The sequence below is a fragment of the Cyprinodon variegatus genome, unplaced genomic scaffold, assembly GCF_000732505.1.
Source record: "Cyprinodon variegatus isolate N-32 unplaced genomic scaffold, C_variegatus-1.0 Scaffold1037, whole genome shotgun sequence".
In the NCBI taxonomy this organism is placed as follows: domain Eukaryota; kingdom Metazoa; phylum Chordata; class Actinopteri; order Cyprinodontiformes; family Cyprinodontidae; genus Cyprinodon; species Cyprinodon variegatus.
Window position 1 is genome coordinate 129,841 of NW_015151490.1, and position 23,595 is coordinate 153,435.

General features: G+C 37.7%; 1 protein-coding gene across 1 annotated transcript in view; it reads right to left on the reverse strand.

Annotated features, from left to right (window-relative positions):
- The window catches only part of LOC107100968 (serine/threonine-protein kinase OSR1-like), a 52,589-nt gene that overhangs the window by 8,489 nt on the left and 20,505 nt on the right, over positions 1-23,595 (reverse strand). The window contains exons 3-11 of the mRNA XM_015399681.1: positions 17,594-17,702; positions 11,481-11,622; positions 4,843-4,898; positions 4,540-4,649; positions 3,074-3,175; positions 2,843-2,976; positions 2,515-2,563; positions 1,171-1,236; positions 959-1,081 (exon numbers count right to left, since the gene is read on the reverse strand). Coding sequence (XP_015255167.1) covers positions 959-1,081; positions 1,171-1,236; positions 2,515-2,563; positions 2,843-2,976; positions 3,074-3,175; positions 4,540-4,649; positions 4,843-4,898; positions 11,481-11,622; positions 17,594-17,702 — 891 coding nt within the window. The remainder of the gene's footprint in view (positions 1-958; positions 1,082-1,170; positions 1,237-2,514; positions 2,564-2,842; positions 2,977-3,073; positions 3,176-4,539; positions 4,650-4,842; positions 4,899-11,480; positions 11,623-17,593; positions 17,703-23,595) is intronic.

Consider the following 23,595-nt stretch of genomic DNA (forward strand, 5'->3'; position numbering starts at 1 on the left):
GAAAAAGAAATGCAGAAACCTAGAATAATAAATATTTTGGGCCACCTCATATGCTTTTCTTTAGATTACTTTTTTTTTTATACACTCAGCACTCTTTAATGCGCCGAGTTAGGACAGTTTACAAAATGAAATGATATCCAGATTGAGCATGCTTGCTGTGCTTTGATTAATACCTTTCTTACCCGTTAGAAGGATGTTTATTTTTTAATATATCAGAATCTGTGCTGTATTCTGTCCAATAACAATTGATGGATTAAATGCTGTTCTGTTAGGTGTTCAGAGTTTAGAATTTTTGTTTATAACCGAACCAACCTTGCTTTCAGTTTCTCCAAAACATGAAACATGAGCAGTCCTGCTTTTCTAGCTATTCACTTAGTAATCAGAAAACATTTTTCAGAGCAAGTAGGGCGAAATACTCTGACTTTTATTAGTAATTTGTATAACTTTGCCATTACGTGCTATTTTGTGTTTGCATTCTACCTTAAACCTAAATAAAATACACTGGATTTTTTTTTTTGTGGAAAGCAAAAGGGTTTAAGCAGTACAAACACTTTTGCAAATTAAAATCCCTGCAGAGCTCTCTGACACTAATGAGAATTAACTGCCTTTCCAGTGCTTCCTAGCTGTGGAGCATGGGAGAGCCAACAGGTGAGAGTCCTTCCTTGTTAGGGGAGCGCCATCTGTATTTCAGTGACAAGTGAACAACCCTGGATGAAGGCAGCTCGAGCGGGTGGGAGAAGCGCACTTGTCGCCTCAGGGCACTAACAGGCTTCACCTGCTGCTCCTTTACATCAGACACAACATACAGAGAGATTCAGTGAGACAACGGACCAACATCATGCTAAACAGAGACAGGGAGGACACTTTCATCAAAGAGCAGTGATTAAGAGACGTGACGTGTGGACTATTACAAAGGGTTAATGTCTGCATGTGCTGGAGAAGCAGGTGGGTTTCTCACTCTTAAAGCTGCAACAGCTAGTCTGCCTTCCTCGCTTTCTTCATCGAGCTCGTCGTCGCTCCATTCCCATTCCCCATCCATCGTTTTATGGAGCCGCCCACTGGAACCAGGCACTCGTCGTACCTGAAATGTGTTTAACAACGCAACTGAGCTCATCTTCTTATTCTTGTAAAGCGCGAGCAGCAGATTTTTTTTGTTGTTGCTTCCCTTACCTTTTTTGATCTCTCTGTTATTGTTGGAGCCCTTTGGATCAACTTCTCATGCAAATATTCGTGGGTCTAAATGGAGCAAAAAACAGCGGAACAGATTCCAGTTAATAGAAGAAAATCCCAAACTTGCAGATCTTTAAAATATCTGGGTTTAACCAAAGTCAGCTTGCTTTAAAATAAGGATAAAGCCTGACATCTACTGTTCACACAGGCATTTGCAGTTTAGATTTACATCCAACAATATCCAGGTTGTATTTGGACCGTGTGACTTGCTGAGTCAGAACTCTGGATGTTTTTATGGCTGTGATACAAACAGGAACTTGGTGCCGTTCTGCTTCCCTCTGATTTTGCCTGATCATTGACCAGAGGAATGTTTTTCCAAGATGTTTCCAAAAGCTGTGAAAGGGCCTTAAAATGTCACAACTCCCCAACTTGGTATTTTAATAAACGTCTTCTTAATGACAGAGACGAGCTTAAAAGACAACAAGAAATTCATATGACTAAGAAAAACCCACATGCAAAACATGCCTATTCCACCCAGACAATACAGCCATTAATTATAGATATAATCACTGACTGACTGTAAAAGACTGATAGTATCATATTTTATCACTAAACACGTTCATTCATCATGTTGAAATCCACATCTGTGCTCCTGCAACAACATAACACTGATGCAAGCAGGGACCACAGTTAGCAAGAATTACGAATTCAGTAGTTAAAATGAGTTGAGCCATGACAGGTATGTTTCCATTTTGCCTTTGACCACTACCAACCAGATAAACCTTTGCCTGTTTGAAAGTCTGATTTCTTATCTGCTCTGGCTCCTGAAGACAGGAGATGATGGGAGGTATTGCCCCGGTAAGGATGCAGACTGACTTCTGGAGCGGTCAGAAGAGGCAATATGCAGCTGAGGGACAAAACCACTACACACAAACGCACATGTGGTTGTGGGACTGACATGCAGAAACCATTTTAGGGGATAGTTATAGCAGAGAAGTGAACACCCCTTTTGGTGTGATTTGCAAAAAAATATTCCTGGCTTAAGCCCTGAAATGCTGATACGGAGTCCTTCCTCTCCACTATCCCTCAGGATGAAGAATCGCTGCAATCAACCTCAGCAACTTGACATAACCGGCTGGACCTCCATCAATCCCCACATATAATCCTGACATTATTCGATCAGTTCAATATGATTGCATTATTCTACAACAGAATGAAGTGGGGAGATTAGTTTGCTTTGGAAGAAAAAACGGTTCATTTGAGCCTAACTTTTGCCAAACATTCTAAATAAAAGACTATAACACAAAAATAAATAAATAAACACAGTTGAACATAAAAACTTACCTTTGCTTTCTGAAAGAATTTATGCTTCAATAATTCTGATGATGTTGGCCTGAAAAAAAAAACAAAAAAACATGAGGATTAGAACTATTGGCAGCGCTGTACAACTATACTATACATTTTATACTGTCTATAAGACAGTATAAAATGACTCATTGTTGCAAGACTATTATTAAAAGATGTTTTTATTTTCATACACATGCTAAAGAAAACAGTTTTTGTTAACTAAAGTGCCACATTCTGCATCATGAAGCAGCTTAACAGAGAGCCCCTCTGTGGAAGCTGCTGTAGAGAAATATGTTGCTGTAGAGTTTATCACAAGACCGTGCACCTTTTCTCTGGTTCCTTCTGTAGACACAGGGAGATCATCTTCCTGAAAGATTTGCCATATTTTTTTACCATCTCCTTATCTGTCACACCAGTCTCCAGACATGGTGGGTCATTCTGCAGCGTCAGCATCAAGACCTGAAAACAGCAAAAAAGTAAATATATATATATATAGCACTGATCTCCTGTTTTTCTATTTATTTATCTATTTTTAAGAAATAACACGTTTTCTGACCTTCATTGGTGGGTATTTGTGATAAGGTGCAGCTCCAGTGGCTAGCTCAATAGCTGTGATTCCAAAACTCCAAATATCTGCTTTGAAATCATAACCCCTCACCTAAAGAAGACAAATAATGAACACAATTACAACTGGGAGGGGGAAAAAAACTCCAGACATTTAAAAAAATACACCAAATAAGCCAGGGTAAGGATTTGCTAATCCAGCAAATCCGTATATAAATACACTGAGAGCATCAAATACTTTCAGTAAATATTTTCCTGGTTTAGAAAAATAATCTGGTGGCAAAAACATCTTATTGAATTTGGGGCTGTATAAAAAAAAGAGAATCTTGGAATCGCTTGGAAAGTAAAGATGGCAAATATTTTCACATTAATAAGGAAAAACAGGTGAAATAAACTGGGAATTAAATATCTTAACATAACTACTACAAACACTTTAGTGAAAGGTCTTGTATTCTCCAGTTAAAAAAATGTGCAAATGTAAACTGCTTAGTGTAACAGCATAGCTTTGTATGGAAATATTAGACACAATGTGAAACAAACAAATTGATTAGTTAAGATCCAGAACTGCAAAAGAATCAGAGTCCATCAGAGGAGAAAGGAACAACATTCCCGCCTAAAACCAGTCTCCTCATTTAGTAGAACTCTGTAAACAATTGTTGGCAGAAATTAGGATTTTCCTAACCTGATAAACCAGACTAAATGTGAGATTAAATGTGTAATTTAGTTTGGCCCCAATAAATGAGACATCAGAAAATTGTTGATGAGAACAACCCGTTGTCTTTCAAACCATGTCTGTGCCTATTGGCCAACGCTCTGACCAATTAGCGCAAAAGACTGACGTAGTAAGCTCAACAGAAAGCTGGTGTGGGAGTGTTAACAAACAATGTCAAATTCGTCTAATCCTTCCAAAGCTGAGTCAAACGAGAACTGTTCAATAGTTGTTGCCATCTTCCTTGTTGTCCTTTCACCAGCATCGCGCAGCTTTGTCGTCACGCCCTCAAAACCCCGCCCACTTCGCATCCAAAAACTCAAAACACATCTCTGCGTTGTGATTGGCCTGCCAGTTGTAGGGCCTGGGGCATTAATCGAAGCTAGACCAAACTCGTACGCAAAAAATTTTTTTGGCTGCTGGCTAGTGTCTGGGGCTAGTTTACTAGGCTAAGATTTTCCACAAAGGTAACAATTTCTCCCTTCTTATAAAAGTGTTTTATGTTTTAGTTCAAATCATTATTTCCTTTATTTACTATTTCTAAAGACAGGGTGTGTTCTTCTTCAAAAAACAAATAAACCAAACAAAAAAAACAAAATACTTTTACAACATAAGTTATTTTATTTAATCTTATCAGCTAAATATTGTATTACCAAATGAAAAGTGATTTTCAGGTAATTTAATGCTTAATTTATGGGTGTTTTAGTTCCTGATAATGAGTTTTCTGTTCCATTTAGGACAGCACTGACCTGCTCCATGACCTCTGGCGCCATCCAGCATGGCGTTCCCACAAACGTCTTGCGCACTTTGTTTCGGGTCATGTCACCACCTGTGGCTAAAAAGGCACTGACGCCAAAGTCTGGGGATCAGGGAGAGAGAAGAAAAAAACTAAACAGAAAGGAAGACCAAAATAGACAGGAAGTGTTAGTTTTGTCATGACAGGTACATTTTTTTCTACGTGCATAAATATTCATTACAGATACCAAAATTGCCGGGAGGAAGGAAAACAAGAGGCAGTCGGATGAAAAATGTTTTTGCTTGGAAAACAATACCTGCAATCTGCACGGAACCATCATCTCCAAGGAGAATGTTTCCAGCCTTGAGATCTCTGCAAAAATAAGAAATATAAAATTTGAACATAAGTCTTACAGAAAGCCAGCATTTGGTTAGAGCTGACCAAATTTTTTGGGGTATTTAAATTGGTAACTTAGCTCCAGGCTCCTACCCTCACATTTCATTCTGTCTTTCTTGGGGCTATAATATACATGCGTGGTCTGCACTTAATTTGTTTATCCCTGCTCTGCTTCCCTTGTTGGTGATAAGAAGATTCAGGCAGAGACAACTGTCTGCCACACACATTGAATACTGCCATCTCCCCTGCCAGACAGCGTTGCCATAGCGACAGACTTTTAGAGACAGAGACGGCGGGTCAGCCTAAAGCCGGAGATGTATGCGTGAGGATGGCAGTCACCGTTTCTCAACCATCTTATTGACGTTATAAAACAAAAGGAAGAAATATCACGCAAAGATGACACAGAACATAATATTTAAAGATTGCCTCAGCAACAACATATAGGTGATGTCAGAAAAATGAGACCTTAGACTGCTATAAACTATGGAGCAATTTCATGTTGCCACCAGAAGGGGGTGCTGGAGTAAAACAAATTCCTTCTGATTAAATGGAAGAATCAGTGCTTTGGGGGATCATTCCTGCACACATAGCTTAAATAAACTTTTAATTAAAGTAGAATATTATAGGAACTGTATTAAAATAGAAAATACATACAAACTGCATAGAGAGGTCATTTACTGGGGAGGTCTGAGTGTTTAGAAAGGATCAGATCCCAGTTTACAGGCTGCTTTACATTTAAGTGGAGAGGTTAATTTTGCTCAGGGCTTTAGGAAATTAGCACACAACCAACAAATCTCTAAGTGACAAGAGCAGGGACAGGCAACCACCAGAGGGACAAATTCAACACATGTGATGCATTAGTTTGTTTTCACAGCAGAAGACGGGAATCCCCATGTTAAGGAAGAGGAAAACTGGGGCAGGCAGAGCATGAAGCTGGGCAATAGCTATATGTACCTGCGCTTTTTATCTGCAGTTTATCCTCAGTAATCTGCTCAAAAAAAACATGCTGATTGTGTTCTACGTGTTTTGCAACTTTGATGAGCGTTTATGTCTAGACAAGTTTAATTACAAAGCTGTCACAATGATGATTTAATAAAGAACGGAGGTTTGGATGAATGATAAATGAAAATTAAAAAGAAAAAACTTCATTGCAAGTGGTTTCTAAAACCACAGATAGATCTGTGCAACAGACCTCTGAGCTGTAAATGGTTTCAGAGTGTTAGTCTGTCACTTTGGTGCTGGGTGATACCAGGCTGCATTATCTTCCTGCTTTTTGCACTCTCTGGATATTCGGCCCTCTGCAACAAGTACAACCCAAATACAGGGCATCGGGTTATTTAGGAAGCTGCTTCAAAAAAAAGGGTTTGAAGAGGAAACATCCTACAGTTTAAAGGCATTTCTGGGGTCAGATAATGCTTAACAAAACAAAGTATAGATAAATTAATGAAACTTAAAGTTATATTCTAACAGTTTTCAGCTTGCCCTGAATACATTTTAAATAAATGAAAAATAGCGATATAGAGACTGGAGGAACCTTTTTGTTTAAATCTAAATGACTGGTGATAAAATGAAAAACAAATCTTTTCTCCAAACAGTGGAATAACCCGAAGGCTGTATGTGAATGACAGCCAAAGGTAGCTTTTTAGTAGTGGTGAGGTGCTATTCAAAGAGACCATTTTCTGAACATGGATGGAGAACAAAGCTTCAGTTTAAACCAGGCGTCTCAGGCTCAAATCTTTGAAGCTACCTTTATGTACACACCTGATTTAAATGGTTAAACTACTTCACAGGCAGTCAAGCTCTGCAAAGCTTTGCTGATAACCCAACATCAGAGTCAGGAGTGTTGATACTCGAGTACTGATGTTTGAACCAACCGTTTCAACTGTTGTCCAAGAAGATAAGAATGAATTCTAAGTGGGATCATTTCATACAACAATGATCGGATATAAAAATGCTAAAACAGCATAAAGGACTGTTAATTTCAATGGCCGTATCTTTGATCATTAAGGCTATCTCTAATTTAGATGATATGTAATAAAATCTACATATATAAAGACATCCTGAGATAATTTATAAAGCATGTAAGTTTCCTAAAAATCTGCATAAATATATACACATTTCTTTTAGCATATTTATTGGTTCTGCTCATATTAATCAACCAATATATCACCACTGTAAATTTAATTAATGCAATTGAAATGTTTGATCCTAATATCTTTTGCTTAGTACAAACAATACATACATAACATAATAATGTACTAATAATAATGTATATTGAAGAACCCAGGGAATGTTGCTGAGGCTGCACTAAATCAGTCTTAAGCATCAATTTATGCACGACTGTATGGTCAGTGAAACATCCACTGACGAAACATCCATCCATCCAGATTTCTCCCTTTCTAACTTTCTTCCCTTTCATATAGGCTTGCGCGGTGAATCGTGCCGCCAGCGCTGTGCGGACTCGGAGATGCAGGGGAAACCGTATCTGATGGGGAAACGCAGCTCGATGTAACATCCATAAGTTTCACTTGTTTTGATTGTATTGCGCCTCCTGCTGTTGGTTAGTCAGAATGACAATTCTCCATGTATCACATGACTTTTGGCAGAAACTTACCGCTGAGTGTGAAGAATTTTCTCGTATGTGAGGAGAGGCTGTTTTCTACGCGAGCAGAGATCGTTTTGCACTCGGGGACAATTTACAAATTATATTTTAAGCGCAATGTTAGACTCCAGGTTTGTAAAACAAATTTTTGTGTGTGTGCAACATTTAAGGACAGTTTGAAAAAAAAGTTTTATTTGTGTGTGACATTAGATGAGAGTTTGTAACACACACAAGTTTTATTTGGGAACAATAAGATTTATTTGAGTGCAACATGTTTGTTTGTGAGTGATAAGATTTGTTTGTGTTAAACATGCTTCATGCATTTGCGTGCGCGCAACATGCATTTTTGTACACAACGTTTTGGCAGAAAAATCACCCCATAATTCATCAAGCAAAAGCATAAAGTACTTGTAGGGAAGTTCTGAAGTTAAGATTAACTTGGATTTATTGACCACAGTTTTTTAATCCATTTTTTTTTTTATTATTATTAATCTTTTTTAGACCATCCAGTGCAAGGGCAATATGTGTCTTTACAGCCTGTTAAAATTACTTTCAAGAAAATGTATATTTCAGATACAAACTGCTATTTTAAGGTGCATCTCTGCTTTAAGATCCTTTATCATCATATATGGGGAAAAAACAATCTATGAGGAGTGATCAATGCAATCTTTGTGCCCTCATTTAAAAGCCATAGACGCCATGGTTCACTGCAGCAGATCGTAATGCTCTGAGAAAGGCTGCAGAGTGCAGGCATTCATTAACATTCACACAAGACGAAGAGGAGGATGGAGGAGGAGGTTCGCTGACACAGTGCACCATATAAGTTCAAGATAAAGCCTCACTAGATGAGTAGGAAAAACAATCCTATAACTCTGCTTTAAATTGCCTTAACAATCACTGTTACACTGACTTGATTTTAATGTGCAGAGGCAAATTAAATCAAAATCTTCCATTTTCTTTCTGAAATAGGGAAGTGGATATTGAACAGTACACAAATCCTGCCCTCATAAAGTTATGACATACTGATATATTAGCCGGCTAGCAGCCAGGTGGGAACAGCCATGGTATGAAACTGTCTAGGAGATTTATCATTTTCATCTGGCAGCCATGCACCTTGCAGCACCAATGGGTCAACTCCTAAGACATTACATCTCAGTGCCAGGCTCACTGTGTTCCTAACAGAGCTGTAAAAGAGGTTTTATTGGATGCTCTGTGGGCCATATATAGGAATAAAATAACCTTTTCCATCCTCACCCCTGTTTAAGAATACCCTTATGGCCCGCATATTATCTTTCCCCTGGAACTACATTTTGATAGCTTTTTCCGTACTGCTGAATTTCATTCCCATCGCTATTAACTGAGAAAATAGACACATCTAAAGCATGTCCTCTAACACACAGCAAATATCTCTCATTTGCTTTTCAAATCTCTTTTAGGCAGATTTCTCTACAAAATTAGTACTTTTTAAAATTTGGCACCTGCAAATGTTTTAATAGGATTGTATGCGTTGCATATAGTTACAAATGAGAGTTTTATGCATTTGTATTCAGCCCAGCTCTGTCAAGTTTCATTCCCATTACAGCTGGAAGCTATTTTTTTGTTTTTTTAAACTTCCCTTTCAACTACCGCTGCTCATCAAAAGACTGACACTTGTATCCTTATTTCATAGCCAAAAATAGCTTGCTTATAGTGAAATTAGATCTGGAGCATCTGGATACATATTTTTCAAGGTCTTCCTACAAACCTTAGAGTAGATCTACATCTGGGCTTTGGGTCAGTGTACTGCAGGAAGGTGAATATTCTCTCCAGCTCAAGTGTTTTGAATTTTTTTTCTTCTGGGATTGCCATGTATTTAGCTTGAATCATCTTCCTGTCATCTCTGTTCTTGTGAGGAACTCAATTGCCACATCATGATGCTGCCACCACTGTGTTTTGCATTGAGAATGGAGATACGCAACGTTAGTTTTCAGTCCCACACAGACCTTTGTATGCAGGCCAAAAATTTTCATGTTTTTATGTGACTGGAATCTGTTCCTACCAAAAGTCTGCTGTGTTCCTTACATGGTTTCAGGATAACTGTAAATGGAAGCTCTTACGGATATTTTTTAACATTGTTTCTTTACATGCTGCTCTTCTTTGGAGATTTGAATTTCAGAGTGAATGACTTGTACGAGTTTCACAACACATCACAATATTTTCCTGCAATATCAGTGACTAATGAAATAAGCAGTGACATTGGAGTAAGTTAAATTAAGCTCTAAAGTATTTTTAGAGCAGGAAGTGAATGCTTCTGAAATTGTTATATATTGCACTCAATAAGTCATGGTTCCTACTTTTAACTTTCTTTGTTTAATTCCAGGTAAAATTGAACAGTGGTTTTTGAAGGAGGCTTGTTTTACCTGATGTTTTATATGCACGGCAAAAAGTGATGCACATGTGTGAGTTTGCGCTTGTGAGAGGGAAAGTCCTTGTGCATTCGGCTTGTTTACCCCGGTCATCTGAGAGAGCAGTGCAGGCATCAGGCAATGTGTTTGGACCTCTGCATTCAGCTGAAGCTACAAAAATAAAGAATCTTTTGGCTTAAAGCACCTAATAAAAATAAGTGATTGTGTGTACAGTATGTAATCACTGGTCCGTGTACTGTTGGGGTTTTAACGAAGGACAGCTGCACATATAATGGGTCTGGTCTCGGTTCTGTGTGCTACAGGTGTGGGTGGATAGGGGTTCAAAAAATATCTGAAGTCATCTTAAATCATTATAGAACTGATGTTTGTTGATGTATGAAATAATGCTAGCATCAGCACTTTTGCAAGACTGCAATTTAAATTCAAAATTCCAGTTCAGGTGTGAAGGGGAGACTTTTTTTAACTGGAAAAGAAATCTGGCATTTCTCATGTGATATAATGTTCACCTGTTGTAAACATTTCGGTCCCTGGTAAAGACTTTCCAAGCTGCTGAGAATAAGGAGGTGGAACGCTTCACGGTCTTGTGGTAAATGCCTGCAGCCGAGTCTAAACCTCGGTCAGTGAGGCTCTAATTGCTTTTCAGCTGTCCGGTGACGGGTGGAAGAAGTCGCGTGACATTTCCTTGCTCTCCTTGTTCTCATGGATCCACAGTCCCAGAGCCCTCTCCTCATCCTCTAGATCTCCAAATGACATTAAACACCCAGTGACACGTTCACTGAGACGGCCCCCTCCTCGGCAAGAACATACATTATTTTCCTTTCTATGGGACAACCTCAACTTTTCTTTCTCACGAATCACATTAGAGCCTGAGGATAAGATCTAATAAAGCCGCGATCTTCTGACATTTTTCTAATGAGTTCCTAAAAGGGCAACAACACGGCTGTTTTATTTTTGTCTATAATTGTTGTATTTGCCCCGAGGCCAGCTTATTGCCATAAACACAGATACACGGATCCAGAATCCGAAATTAACTTTTTGACTCACTGGCCAAGTGGATCGGAAGATGAAATTATTTACTGGCAAAGCATATTTTTTCAGGCCAGAAAATAACATTATTTCATTTATTTTAAGGAACATATTATTTCACTAAGATGATATGTTAAACATAAACAAAGTTGCAGCAAAAGGTAATAAAAGCTGTAAATTGGAATTTAACATCGAAAAAAGTGCGAATGCAAAATACTTTTATTTGATAAAGTGCCCATAGATAAAATCATTCAAAAGATGGCAAACTATTTTCATTTATTATATTGTCTAATAAAAAAGTGTTGCCTTTCCTCCAAATTAGAACAGGATTTTTTTCCTTTATTCAACAAATGATAGATCATATCCAACACCTCTTATGGTGGGGGAGCTGCCTCATGTTAAAGTTGGTTTAATTACCCATAAATCAATGTTTTTGCACCATACTTAAGGAGCAACAGAGCCAGAAGATTTAATCTCCTCCATAACCCTTATATTAGTTTTCTTTTACTGCTGCAAAGGGCCTACCTGTGGATTTGCCCGTTCTTGTGTAGGTACTCCAATCCCTCGAGCACGTCTTTCAACACGGTGGCTATGCTGGCCTCGTCCAGGACGCCGTTCTTGTGCTCGCCGCGTGAGATAATGTGCTTGATCACATCCAGCACTGAACCTAGCAAACAGACAAGACAAAAATATGGCTAAAAATTTGGAAACATGTGTTTTTCTTGGATTAAATTGCTGAATAGACTTTTAAAATGAAAAAAAATATACATCAATGAGAGATGAAAAAGTCATTTAAGATGACTCAGAAGATTAATCCATAATCTTGTCGTAAAAATTCGATTTGAGATTGACAAAACTGCCCTCTCCCACATTCCAAGTAATCTGATTATTTAGGAGGAAAAACTTTTGACCTTTTCATTGTAAACAGCTTTGTAACTTTTCCATTTGGACATGATAAAAAGAAAAAGATCGAAACACATTTTCATACATTTTGCTAAAGGCTAAATTCAATTGTAAACACCTTCTTTTCTGCTGACATTAAAATCTTAACTTTGGCCCTCAAAGCAAAACAATCATCATATTTATGCTTCCAAATTTGGAAATTATAAGTGATTATCAACTAATGAAAAATATTTTATCGAGATTATGGTAGATATGCCAACAGAACAGCATCCATCCAGCAAACTTCTTGGTTTATCATGTTTATTTACTGGTGTATAAAGATTCTATATTTTTGTTAATTTTTGTATGTACAGATTATGGTAAAAAACTGTGGAGGTGTTAAGGTTTCTAATTTCTACATTTGAGTTTATTATAACATCTTTATAATGAGATTATAACAAACAATGTTAAAAAGATAGAAATGAATGACATAAAATCTGCAGGGTTTCAGGTTAAAGTGATTACAAATCAAACTGGCGGCTTTGTCTTCCCTGAATGCAGAGTCAGGGGGTGGGGGGGGGGTCTCTGCTGACTAAACCTGGCCCAAAGAGACAGGTCACCACGTCTCTCCCAGTCTGGCTCCAGCGTCACAAAGGAGAACTCACGCTGATAAGTCCGTTTGCCAATTCTTTTGTGCACCTTTCCAAGCAAACAAATGGGAGCCCTCTGATGAGAGGTCCATTATTTGCATTTGGTTTGACAGAAAAGTGTGCGACATAGTTGAATACAGACAAAGCAGAGAAGTTGAAATGAATGTGACTTGCTTGACAAGCTTTATTGTTCACCAGTAAGACAACTGCATCAACATCACACTGCTGCTCCATCTGTCTGCCTCTCTTTTGTGCACAGGTTTAGCTACAGCACAGCTAAACAGGACCTGGAAATGGTCCAGAGGTGAAAAAAAAAAATAACTCCCAGGAAAATAGCAATGTCTGGCTCAGTGTTTAAAGATCTGAACTTTCTTTAAATATTTTAGGATCTTTTTGCCTTACAGAGCTGCCATGCTACCTGGATAACAGTTAGTGTTACTGCAGAGCAGCAGAAAAACAAGAGGGACCAAAGGGGAGTTTAATGAATTCTTAATGATTTATCAACCACAATGCCAGAGACAAAGAGAGGCTGAGGAAATATTACAGTTTCCTGCAAACAGATCCCTTATCTTGCTCAGGTTCTGCTGATAAACCAAATTGTAAGTAATCAAAATGTGGAAGAACATGTTTAAAACTATTTATACAAATGTTTTACCTAGGGCCTTCTTTTTGTGCATATTTCCGTAGTAACCAACAGTAAAGGGTCAGAATGCTGTTCGGCATCTCATTCCTTTCTTAACCAGAATAAAGCTAAGAGGCGCCGGCATCAGTGCACATGAAGCCCCGATGTGTCACTCCATCTCCTGCTGCATCCATCATTCAAAAGATACCTAGATATTTAAACTCCTTCACTTGTGGCAGAGAGTGACGCCTTCTCATGTTCCAAAAATCTGTTTTTTATAGAAGAGAACCAGGCTTTTAGCTAGGAATATTTCATAGGGTGTACACCTTTATGTATCAAATCTTCAGGCTTTGGGTGGCTTAGGGGGGGTCCGGGGGTATTGTCACCCAGAAAATCTCTCTGAAACACCATTTCCTACATTTTAAGGTGGATTGCAACAAACGTTTTGTCTCCGTTACAACACTACTTTTGTCCTGCGTATGTGTGCCTCAGTAGATGTGGAATTTTATAAGGAAGACATGACATTTTTTTGTACAATATTATGTTTCGTGGATTAATTCAATCAATCTGAAAGTCGAATGCTACGTTCACACCTCGATTTGAGCAAAAAAAAAAAGCTGCTAAAATCAAAACGTTGCAGCTTCATTTTCACTAGACAGTCCACCTCAAAACGTCGTCTGTGCAGTCAGTTAATCGAGATTGCGATCCCGCCTTAAAACGCAGGTGCGCTGTCATTGGGAATCCCCAGCAGCAGCTGCCTCAAGCCTGATCACCTCATGGGGGTTTTCTGCTACTGTTTGTGGCAGCTGGTAGATGTCAAGTAGATGTAAATGTTTTTCAGGTATGTGGTACAAACTGCAGGTACCAGAATAACTAAAAGCCTGAAGAGAACTGTTTACAGTTCGTCTGAAACAGTGGTGGTTGTTTAGAAAGCACAGGGAATCTTTTCTGTCGTGGTGGAGCGACATACAAGAGAAACCATAGAAGAAAAACAGTTAAGAGGTTGCAAAACACTTGGAGTGGGAGTTGAGGTTCATCTTCCTTATATCCCTATAACGGCCAGCCTCTTAAATCTGCGAAATAATAGAAACACTTGGCTTCTATCCACTTTTGTTTAAAGTTTATGCAACTCTTTGGTGAATGAGAAATAAGATAACTGATGTTGTTAGCCATTTGATCTAGCCTTTTTTATAATTTCACACTAAAAAACAAGCATTAAAGGTATTTATGATTCATGCTGATACCATATTGCGTCCGTATCAGCGTCTGTCCGATTCGAAAGCTCTAATATCGTTATTGTGTCGGAAATAAAAAGGTTGCATCAGGAAACCCCTAATAAAAGCAAACAGACTGAATACACAATGCTTTCAGATCTGAGTGTGCAAAAACGTTCAAACCATGCATCATCTTGCTTTACTTTATAATAACACCTTACTTTTACTTGGCTTATCACAGAACCATTATTATACGTTTAAGTCTTTCAGCTGTAAGGGGACAAAATGTGAAAAGTATTCATGCTTTTACAGGGTACTGTAAATAAAGACCTATCCTGCTGGCCAAACACTTTTTTTTCTGACTGGCTGTAAACAAGCAGAGTCTCCTTTCCAGCGGCTGGCACCAGGAAATGTGCTCAGAAGCACACACAGCATGACGCAGGCTTTGGATTCTCACTAAATGCCAGCCTTGTCAGCCCTCTTCAAATTAAACTCATCTGATCGAACGTATCATGCCTCATTAGGTTGATTCAGCGAGCTGACACATACTGACGGGTTAACGGTGCAAAGGTCCATTCAGCATGGGTAAGGCAAGACACCCGTAAGACTAATTTGAAAGCTGCCTTTCTAAAACCCTTCAGGACGAGTTTATACAAATCACAGCAAGTAAATTAAGTCCTGACAGGGCAGAGCTCCAAAGAGCATGCAAATACTCCGGAAAATGCCAAATCATAGGTTCAGTTACACACAGGATTAGGCAAATATATCGCCGCCTTTGAATTTTAAACAAACTGCAACAGGGTAGAAGTTTGCCTCATATGGGAACATCACCTTCTAGCTGTTTTGTTCTTTTAAATAGAGCAGCAGCTGGGAGACAAAGGGAGAGGATGGGAGAATCGGGGGGGTGAGGAAGTAGATGAAGGACATGAAACCTGGTGCCAACTGCGCTGAAAGCTTTAGTGGAATGCCAAGTGAAGCTGTAGGAGGAAAGTGAGGGTGGGGCATTGGAGGAACTGCAGCAAGCCTGGAGGGTGTAAAAAATATCACTGTGGGCTCAGATTGAAGGAAGCCTCTATCGGAGCTGCATTCTTCGCTGGGTCAAAGTTTAAAAATGTTAATTTTTTTGATCAATTTAGGAGAATATTGTTGAGAATACAGCCAAACCACAGCCACAAACTGTGGTTACACAACATCTAACAGGTTTAAATCCTTGCTTCATGGTCTGTATAATTCTAAATTCCTCCTTAAAAAATAAACAGACCTTAAACATGTTTCTTTATTTAAAATCTGATTCCATGTTTTTCACTTTCCTTTTAATTATCATCTGGAGATAAAGAACCAGAAATGGAAAATAGTGTTAAACCACCTGTGACACATTTGCACATTTGGCTTCTTTACTCTGACTGGTCTGTCGCCAGTCAATGCAGATCAGACAAATAGAATGATTCTATTTACTGCCACATCTCCCTCTTTATGGTTCAACACAAGGTTATGGATCAGTGTGAACATCCGGACCTTTGCAGTTAGAGTTACTTTTACAGATCTAATCAAACGGCTGGTCCCCATTAAAGCTAACAGGTTGGAATTTTTACTTTATAAAGAGCAGAGGATTTCAATAAATTTTTATGGAACTGCTTTCAAAAAGCAATCCAACTAACATCTGTAGAAGGGGTGGCAGGTAAAGAGGACAGTACTTGATATCTCTAGGAAGTGTATGCATTTTGATCAGTCTCTATGGGGGAGATAATGACATAATCTCGGATAAAAATTCAAACAGTGCAGGGTTATGCAGTCCTCTTTTGAAATGCTTGATTTTGTGTTACTGTAACAAAGTTTTCCGTGGAAAGCTCAAGTACATCAGAAATAAGAATGCAGTCTGGTGCCATTCTCATAATAAAAAAAAAAAAAAAAAAAGACTTGGCATTGTCTGATCAACCGTTTGGCTGCTTAAAAAAAAAAATAAAAAAGCTGGGATGAGGGTTAAGGGTGGGCGCTTTCTTGTGCTTCATCAGCCCAGACAATCAGACAAGAGCTGCTCTCGTTCTAGTCTGGTATGCTCTACCCTGTGGAGTGATGCTCTATAAACTCAACCTCAATGAGGTCTGTTTCCATGGTAGACGTCGGCACGGCTATCGTTTAATTACTCCACTCAATAAAGCTCAACATCAAGAGCTTCTGTTTAACAGGGACGAGAGGGAACAAGGCCATCTTAAGTTGCGTCTGCCCCTGCTGCGAGGCTGGCTGTCTGCTCAAGCGTCGCTTGGCGGGCATGGCGCCCTGAGCCCAGCTGCAAGCAACTGCCCTCTGTGTAAGCCTGGCACACCACCTGGGCATGAGCCGTTAGAGCGGGACGCAGTCATCACAGACAGAGGCAGAGTCGTACAATGAGGGGCCTTGAACCTTTTGTTTTCTTTTTGTAGAGGTAGACTCACAAACTTTAAAAGTATTTTGTTGGATTAAATATGGCAGACCAAACTGTAGTATTGCATATGGACATGATTTTAGTTGTGCTTCATTATTATGCACTACTTTGCATTGCACTATGACATAAGAGAACAAAAACATACATTAAACTTTGTGCTTGGAACAAAAGCAAGTGGGTAAAAACCACAAGAGACAAGGCATCAATACTTGTGCAAGAGACTGCATTTTTAATACAGTACTGTATGCAAGATAAGAGAAAGACCTATCTGTACTAGCTCCAACAAATCTGGAAAATACACGCTGACAGAAAAACACAATTACAACAGGTGATGCTTTTTTTATTTTAATTCTATAAATAAAAGAGAAATAAAAAATGTAAGTAGATGTAAACGTCTGCTTTGGATGATCGGTACCTTATGGTGGCCTCCTCTTCGTGCTCCTTTTACTTGGTAATTGCAGCACTGCCACATGGTTGCCATGTGGGCTGTTATTACCTCTGCACTGTCATTAGCGCTGGAACGAGTTAAAGACCACAGAGAGCTGCAGCTCAGAGGGGAAAACAATGAAAATCTGTGGCGTCACAATCCCTGTATTAACAGGTAAATCACAGGCACCAAGTCCACCCGCTCCTCTGGGTGCCACCCCATCTTCACCAGAAGAATATCGAGAGGAATAACGACCAGCGAGATGAAACAAACCACCCTTATCCTGTTATTGAAATACATTTATTTTCCATCAGCACAATGCCCGTTTATAATCTTGCCACTTTGTTTGTGAAAGAAAGAGGTAAGGATTTTGGCAGATTAGCAGGGAAGGAAACTCTAAAGACAAATTGTATGCACTCACCCCCACTGAGCAGCTTCATAACCAGCCACAGTTCATCCTTCACAACAAAGGATGTGTAGTAAGAAACAATGTTGGGGTGGTGGCACTGGCTCATGGCCTGAATCTCTTTCTGTTGGAGGAAAAACAAAGCAATCCAAGTTAAAATGTATAACATGCTCCCTGCTACAGACAAGTCATTACTCCATTATTCACAAGTAATTCATATTTGGAGATTGCAACACTGATTTTAATGCAACGGAAAACACATATAGCTTTTGATTAGGCCTTATAATAAATCATTTATAATAAGAGAATAAAGATTGAAAAAGAAAAATCAGAGGGAATAGAATAGAAACCAAATGTAGATGCAGAAAAAGCTTGTTGCTAGATTGATATGAAGTCAGAGATAAAAAATAAAATAAAATAAAAATAAAACTCTGTCACTGCAATGCATGGGTATGCAGACACATAAAAAAACAAACTGCCAGAACTTGGCTCTTCAGACAGATTTAAAGCTTTGTTGTCGTCTGTGCCAGTACGTGGGTCGTCTCAGTGTCTGTGTGCCTGGAAAGCAGCAGAGCTGAGGTAATGCTGGCATAGCTGTCTAATTTATCACTTTATCAACACACTAAAAGTCGCTCAGGGAGAAACAAGCCTTTGAGACAGGAGATACAGTTGTTTTTTCAGCAAGAGGAAGACTGATCTAAAGGGGTTCATCTTTGGTTTGTGTGCTGGAATACTAAAAGGATAGTTATAATGACTAAACTAAAGCACAGAGGTGGAATGATGTAAATGTATATAGCAAAGAATCAGCTTGTTATTTTAATGCTGAAGGGAAGAGGGGGAGAGTATTTTATTACTTTTATCTTTTTTATGGTTTATAACTTTAAATAAATGTTTCCCTTTCACAAGTTTCTCACCACAGCTTCCTGGACAGGACTGCTTTGTAGGCCACGTTGCTCATAATGCCCAACGTGGGGTTAAAATATTTACTTAGTTCTCCTTAAGCCACTATAAAACAAATCTGCCGGCATGACCAAAACTTTTTGTTGATGTCTTGAGGTGTTTAACGATTATGCATTACATAATGTTCATTACTCATGAAGCTATTTTGTAATAGGCAATGGAAAGGACTTGTTTCACCTTAGAATGTCTATCCAGCTACAGTTAATGCCTGTTTCAAGCTGAAACGGTTAATTTCTCTAGGATATAAAACATACCTGATTTAGTGAGTCAAAAACCACAGCAGTGAAAGGGGAAATGTTCATATTAGGGAGTGTGGTTGCAAATCCAAGTCAGTATAAATCAATCCAAACACCTTTATAGATGAGCATTGTGTGTGGGAAATCTGACACTGTTGCTATCATGCAATAGATATTCACAGGTGTAATAATGGGTTGAAAAGAGAAAGAAAGTGAAAAAAGGAAAAACTTTCAGAAAAACTTGAGTAGCAAAGCGTATCTGTTTTATCAATCAGAAATTTTTTATTTCAACAGAAATTTCAGAAAGTTTTTTTCTTTTATCCCAGATCCGATTCATCTTTTCTTGATCCTTGTCGAATTTCAGGGTTTTTATTTAGTAATAACTTGAGCGTTAAAATCTTCTAGGTAAAACATGTTCCACAACAAAAGGAAAAAAAAAGAAAAACTGCCTGTAATATGTAGAGTTGTAATGTGTAAATTCAGCCATTACAGGTGGAGCCATTCAAGTCAGGGGAGTGGCTATATATATTTGTTTGGTAATATAATGATTTTTAATCATTACAAGTGCACCTTAAGTCTGAGAGGCATCCTATTTCTCCAGCTAAGCTTGTTAAAGCATCTGTCAATAGATGTCTCCAGATAAAACTGCTTGTAATCAAAGTCGGATACCCCATCAGCATAAATGCTTAGCTTACAAGTTGCACATTATCTGCAAAGCAGCTCTGCTGCAGAGTCATCACTATTAGAGCTGTGGGTCTCAGTCTGGCCCTTCAGTGAGAAACCCCTTCAGCAAGATGACTTCATGATGCAGAGTATGTTTAGCAGCACAAAAAAAAGATTTAAAGGCACCAACGGAGACAGGCCATGCTTTTTTTTCCATTCATGAACCCCAAACCCTCAGGACATTGAATGGGCGGCTCTATGAGACTGTGGACACAAAAAAATAAATATAGAATAACAGAAGGCACTTTAGGCTCAGTTAGCAGGGATGACACACATTTTACATTTGGAATAGATTCCTTTAGGATAAAACTGATTAAAAATGCAGCAATAATTATAAAAAAAGGCTAATTCTTTATTAAAATGTCCTCCCGCGCTATAATGCATGTTCACACACATCCTAATAGTTTTTTTATGTGTCTTTTTGTTGATGGTTGGGTGGTGCAATAACACTCTGAATAATAACCCAGGCATTTACAGCAGTTGTTCTTCCATTCATCCAAATTGAAAAGTAGACCAGCCACACCCCTCTGTCTCTGTCTCTGCAACCACACATCCTCACTGCAAACAGTTTCCTTAACTCCTCATTAAAATTATGGACTAAGAATCCTTCATTAACCTGTGTAATCTGACAGCCTGTGGACGCTACTGGGATAAAATAAATAGACCATCTGGGTCTTATTTCCATTGTCTTTTAAGACTCTGAGAAAACGTATGTTTAAAAAGAAAACAGCACTTGATTCACCTGTTACAGACCCAGTAGATCAACATTTGGGGGGGAAAAAAGTATGCATATAATATTATACTTATGTATAATAATATAGTAATATAGTATTATACTTATACTTCTAAAGCTTCTATTAGGCACCCAATGGGGTTGTGAATACGAGTCCTCTTTGTTGTTCTTCTTTAATCCTTTGAACAGGTAATATAAGATATTGTGAAATTCCACCCTTCCTTTATGAATTGACATTAACCCTTTAAAGCCCTGGACCATGAAATAAATGAAAGAAAATTATTATTTTTTTTATTTAGAGTTGTCATTGAACTCTGAAAAATGAAAAAATATATATATATATATTGAATAAGTTAAATTAGATCATTTATTTGAATCAATTTTGATACATTAGGCATTTCTGTAGAATAATATAGATGTTTCCTGTTCATTACATTTGTTTGATTGTGTAAGTTAGGGTTTTTAAGATCAGCAACATCAAACTGATGATGCAAAGTCCTCAAAAGCTCATGTATCAAATATGATACAATTGTTTTTAAAGGGTTAAATGACAAAAAAAAAAAAAAAAAACTTGGCTAAAGGGAAAATAAGCAATCTAAAGTGAAAGGAATTATAATTTTATATACCCATATGTCTTTAAGTTGAAGGACCATTCTACAACGTCATACAATAGATTTAGGTTAGAATAAGTTTCTGATCTACAAAAAAAATCTAAATTGAATAATAAAGAGCAGCACATTAACTTCTGTTTTTCTAAATAAATGAGTAGAAGTTTAAAATGAAATAAGGGGATGAATCAGTATTAAGCAAGCTGGACAGATTATAAGAAGAGTGAGGAATCAAGCCAATCTAAAAACGATAGAGATATCCGCGTCACTATTTTGGACACTGAGTCACAAATTTAAGAGACAAAAAAAGAAAAATCTTCTTTATTGTTTCAACAAATTATAATATCTCTGCTGAGCCAGCAGATTGGCGATAACATTAACAGAGTCAAAACAAGACCCTTAGCGTTTCTATAGCAGCGCTAGGATAATTTTTCTCCGCCTGAACAAAAATGTACATAATCTCTTTTTCCATTTTTCTTGTGGTCATCAGAATATTGTAAATGTAGGATTCCAGCTTAGAATGAAAATTTTATAAGAAATGCACTAAGGCATAAAGCAAGACAAATGGGAAATAAAACCTAAATGCCACTTTAACCGTGATCGCCGTTTCTAGTGAAGGCAAATGGACTGCAAACCTGAAAATATACTGCAGTGCTAGTTTAAAGGACTATAGATTATGATCATTTTTTTTCTTTACCATAATAAAGTTTTAAAAAAATTAATAAAAACAAAAAATTTGACACCTTGTAATAAAATATAATTATATAGGTTTTCCATCTGCTTTCACATTCAACCTGTATGAAGACAAAGAACATTGTGAGCTATTTTTCTACCCTCATATTTACACTGTAAAAAAATTACTATCTAAACCGTAGCTTTCAAAATGCAAAACAAAAATATTTTTAGAGACTTGTATTCATGATTCAATTGAGACGTGATCTCCAATGATCAAAACCAACCCAAAGCAATAACTAGCACCATGGTGAGTATACCTCCACATTATACAGGGTTCCTACAGCATAAGGCAAGTTAAATTCAAGACTTTTTAATGCCAGTTGAAATAAAAATGTAAGACCAAATTCACAAGAAACACAAGAAAAACCAGCTTGCGACAACTTAACCCAAAGGTTAATTTTAACATAAACCACTGCACCAATGTTTCAAATTTTGAAAAGCTTCCCATTCAGGAAGAAAGCTAAAAACAAACAAATGACAGATATATTTTAACAATTATTTAACCGAATTCACAAACTTTGTTTTAGCAGGGAACAAAACAAATCAATTTTAAAGCCACAACATAACCATTGCCAAGTCTTTTTTGCAGCTATTTTTCTTTGTATCCTTTTCTTAGTATGTTTGATTTGGTGATAAGTGGAGGCGCTGCAGAGACAAGGGTGGAACAAAACGGAGAAATACCGGCTGTTTCTCGGTAACTTGATTTTGACGCTTTGTGTTTCATGGTTCGCATGTGCGACTCCACTGCCTTAATTCCCATCGTTCCGAGCTTGAATGGCTTCTTGCACAAAATACACTGTGCCTCATGTATGTTTTAGCCATGGAGAAAACTCTTGGCTGGAGCCAATTTTTCATTGCATTTACACTTGCTCATATTTTCCAGACAAAAAGTTAATGGTGCATCTACCAAATGTCCCGGCCGCAACAACGCTTTTATTGTTTCCGCTATCGGGACGGAAACAATAATGGCAAGCCATTTATTTATTTATTTTTTTTTAATAAAAAAAAAAAAAAAAGACAATTTTAACGTTTTTATTTAGATTACACAAATAAATCGTAATAAAAATAATCCTATTTATGATGTTTTAAAAATGAAGACCTACGAAAGACTGATTTAAGAAATTTTATTACCAATTAAGGCCTTAGTTTTATTTTGAAGAATTCAATGCCTTTTAAGACTTTTTAAGGATCCACGTGAACCCTTTTATAAATACAAAGTGGAAAGAGGACGAATAATTAGCAAAAAAATAAATACATGCTTTTTTAAAGAGTCAACATAATTCTAAAAAGGGGGGGGGGAACTATATGTGGGAATAAAGGTGCCAATTTTGAGGAAAATCCTTAAAAAAAAACTGAGATTTGGTTCTGCCAATTTTTTTTTTTTTTTTTTTAAACCATGTCCTTTAGTTTGTTAGGTATTTTTCTACTTATATTTGTAATTTAAAAGAACAGGGTAAGGACAAAGCGGAGCAGATTTAGGAGGAAGAAAAAAAACACTAAGAACCTCCTTGAGGTGGTTTTTTTTTAGTGGTCATGCTAAAGCTAAGCCCCTACCTAATCTTTCTCAATGTCCAGACGTCCATTCTACACAAACCAAAAGAAAATATTATCAGAGTTATCCCCCTCAACTAAAGCTCTATCTAAATGTAAACTAAAAGTCAAACATCTTTTTCTTTTAAATATCTGTTTTAGGGAGGAATATGTGTGCAATGTGGCTCTGTCCAATCTCAAAAACAGCTTAAACTGATCTGTTGCTCCGACAATTTGTTTTAACATATTCAAATGCTTTAGCTTTTGAGCTGGTTATCCCTTAATAAAAAATAAAAAATAGGATTACAAGTTCTATTTTTTCCCCAAGCAGCGTTCTTTAGATCAAGAAGCTGCAACTTCTGAGAACTTTGAAACTACACAGAAAATAAATGACCTATTGTAACATGCTGAATAGAGGCGCAGGGTCAAACTGGTGGCACAGAACCACAGAGATGATGCACACACACACACACACACACACACACACACACA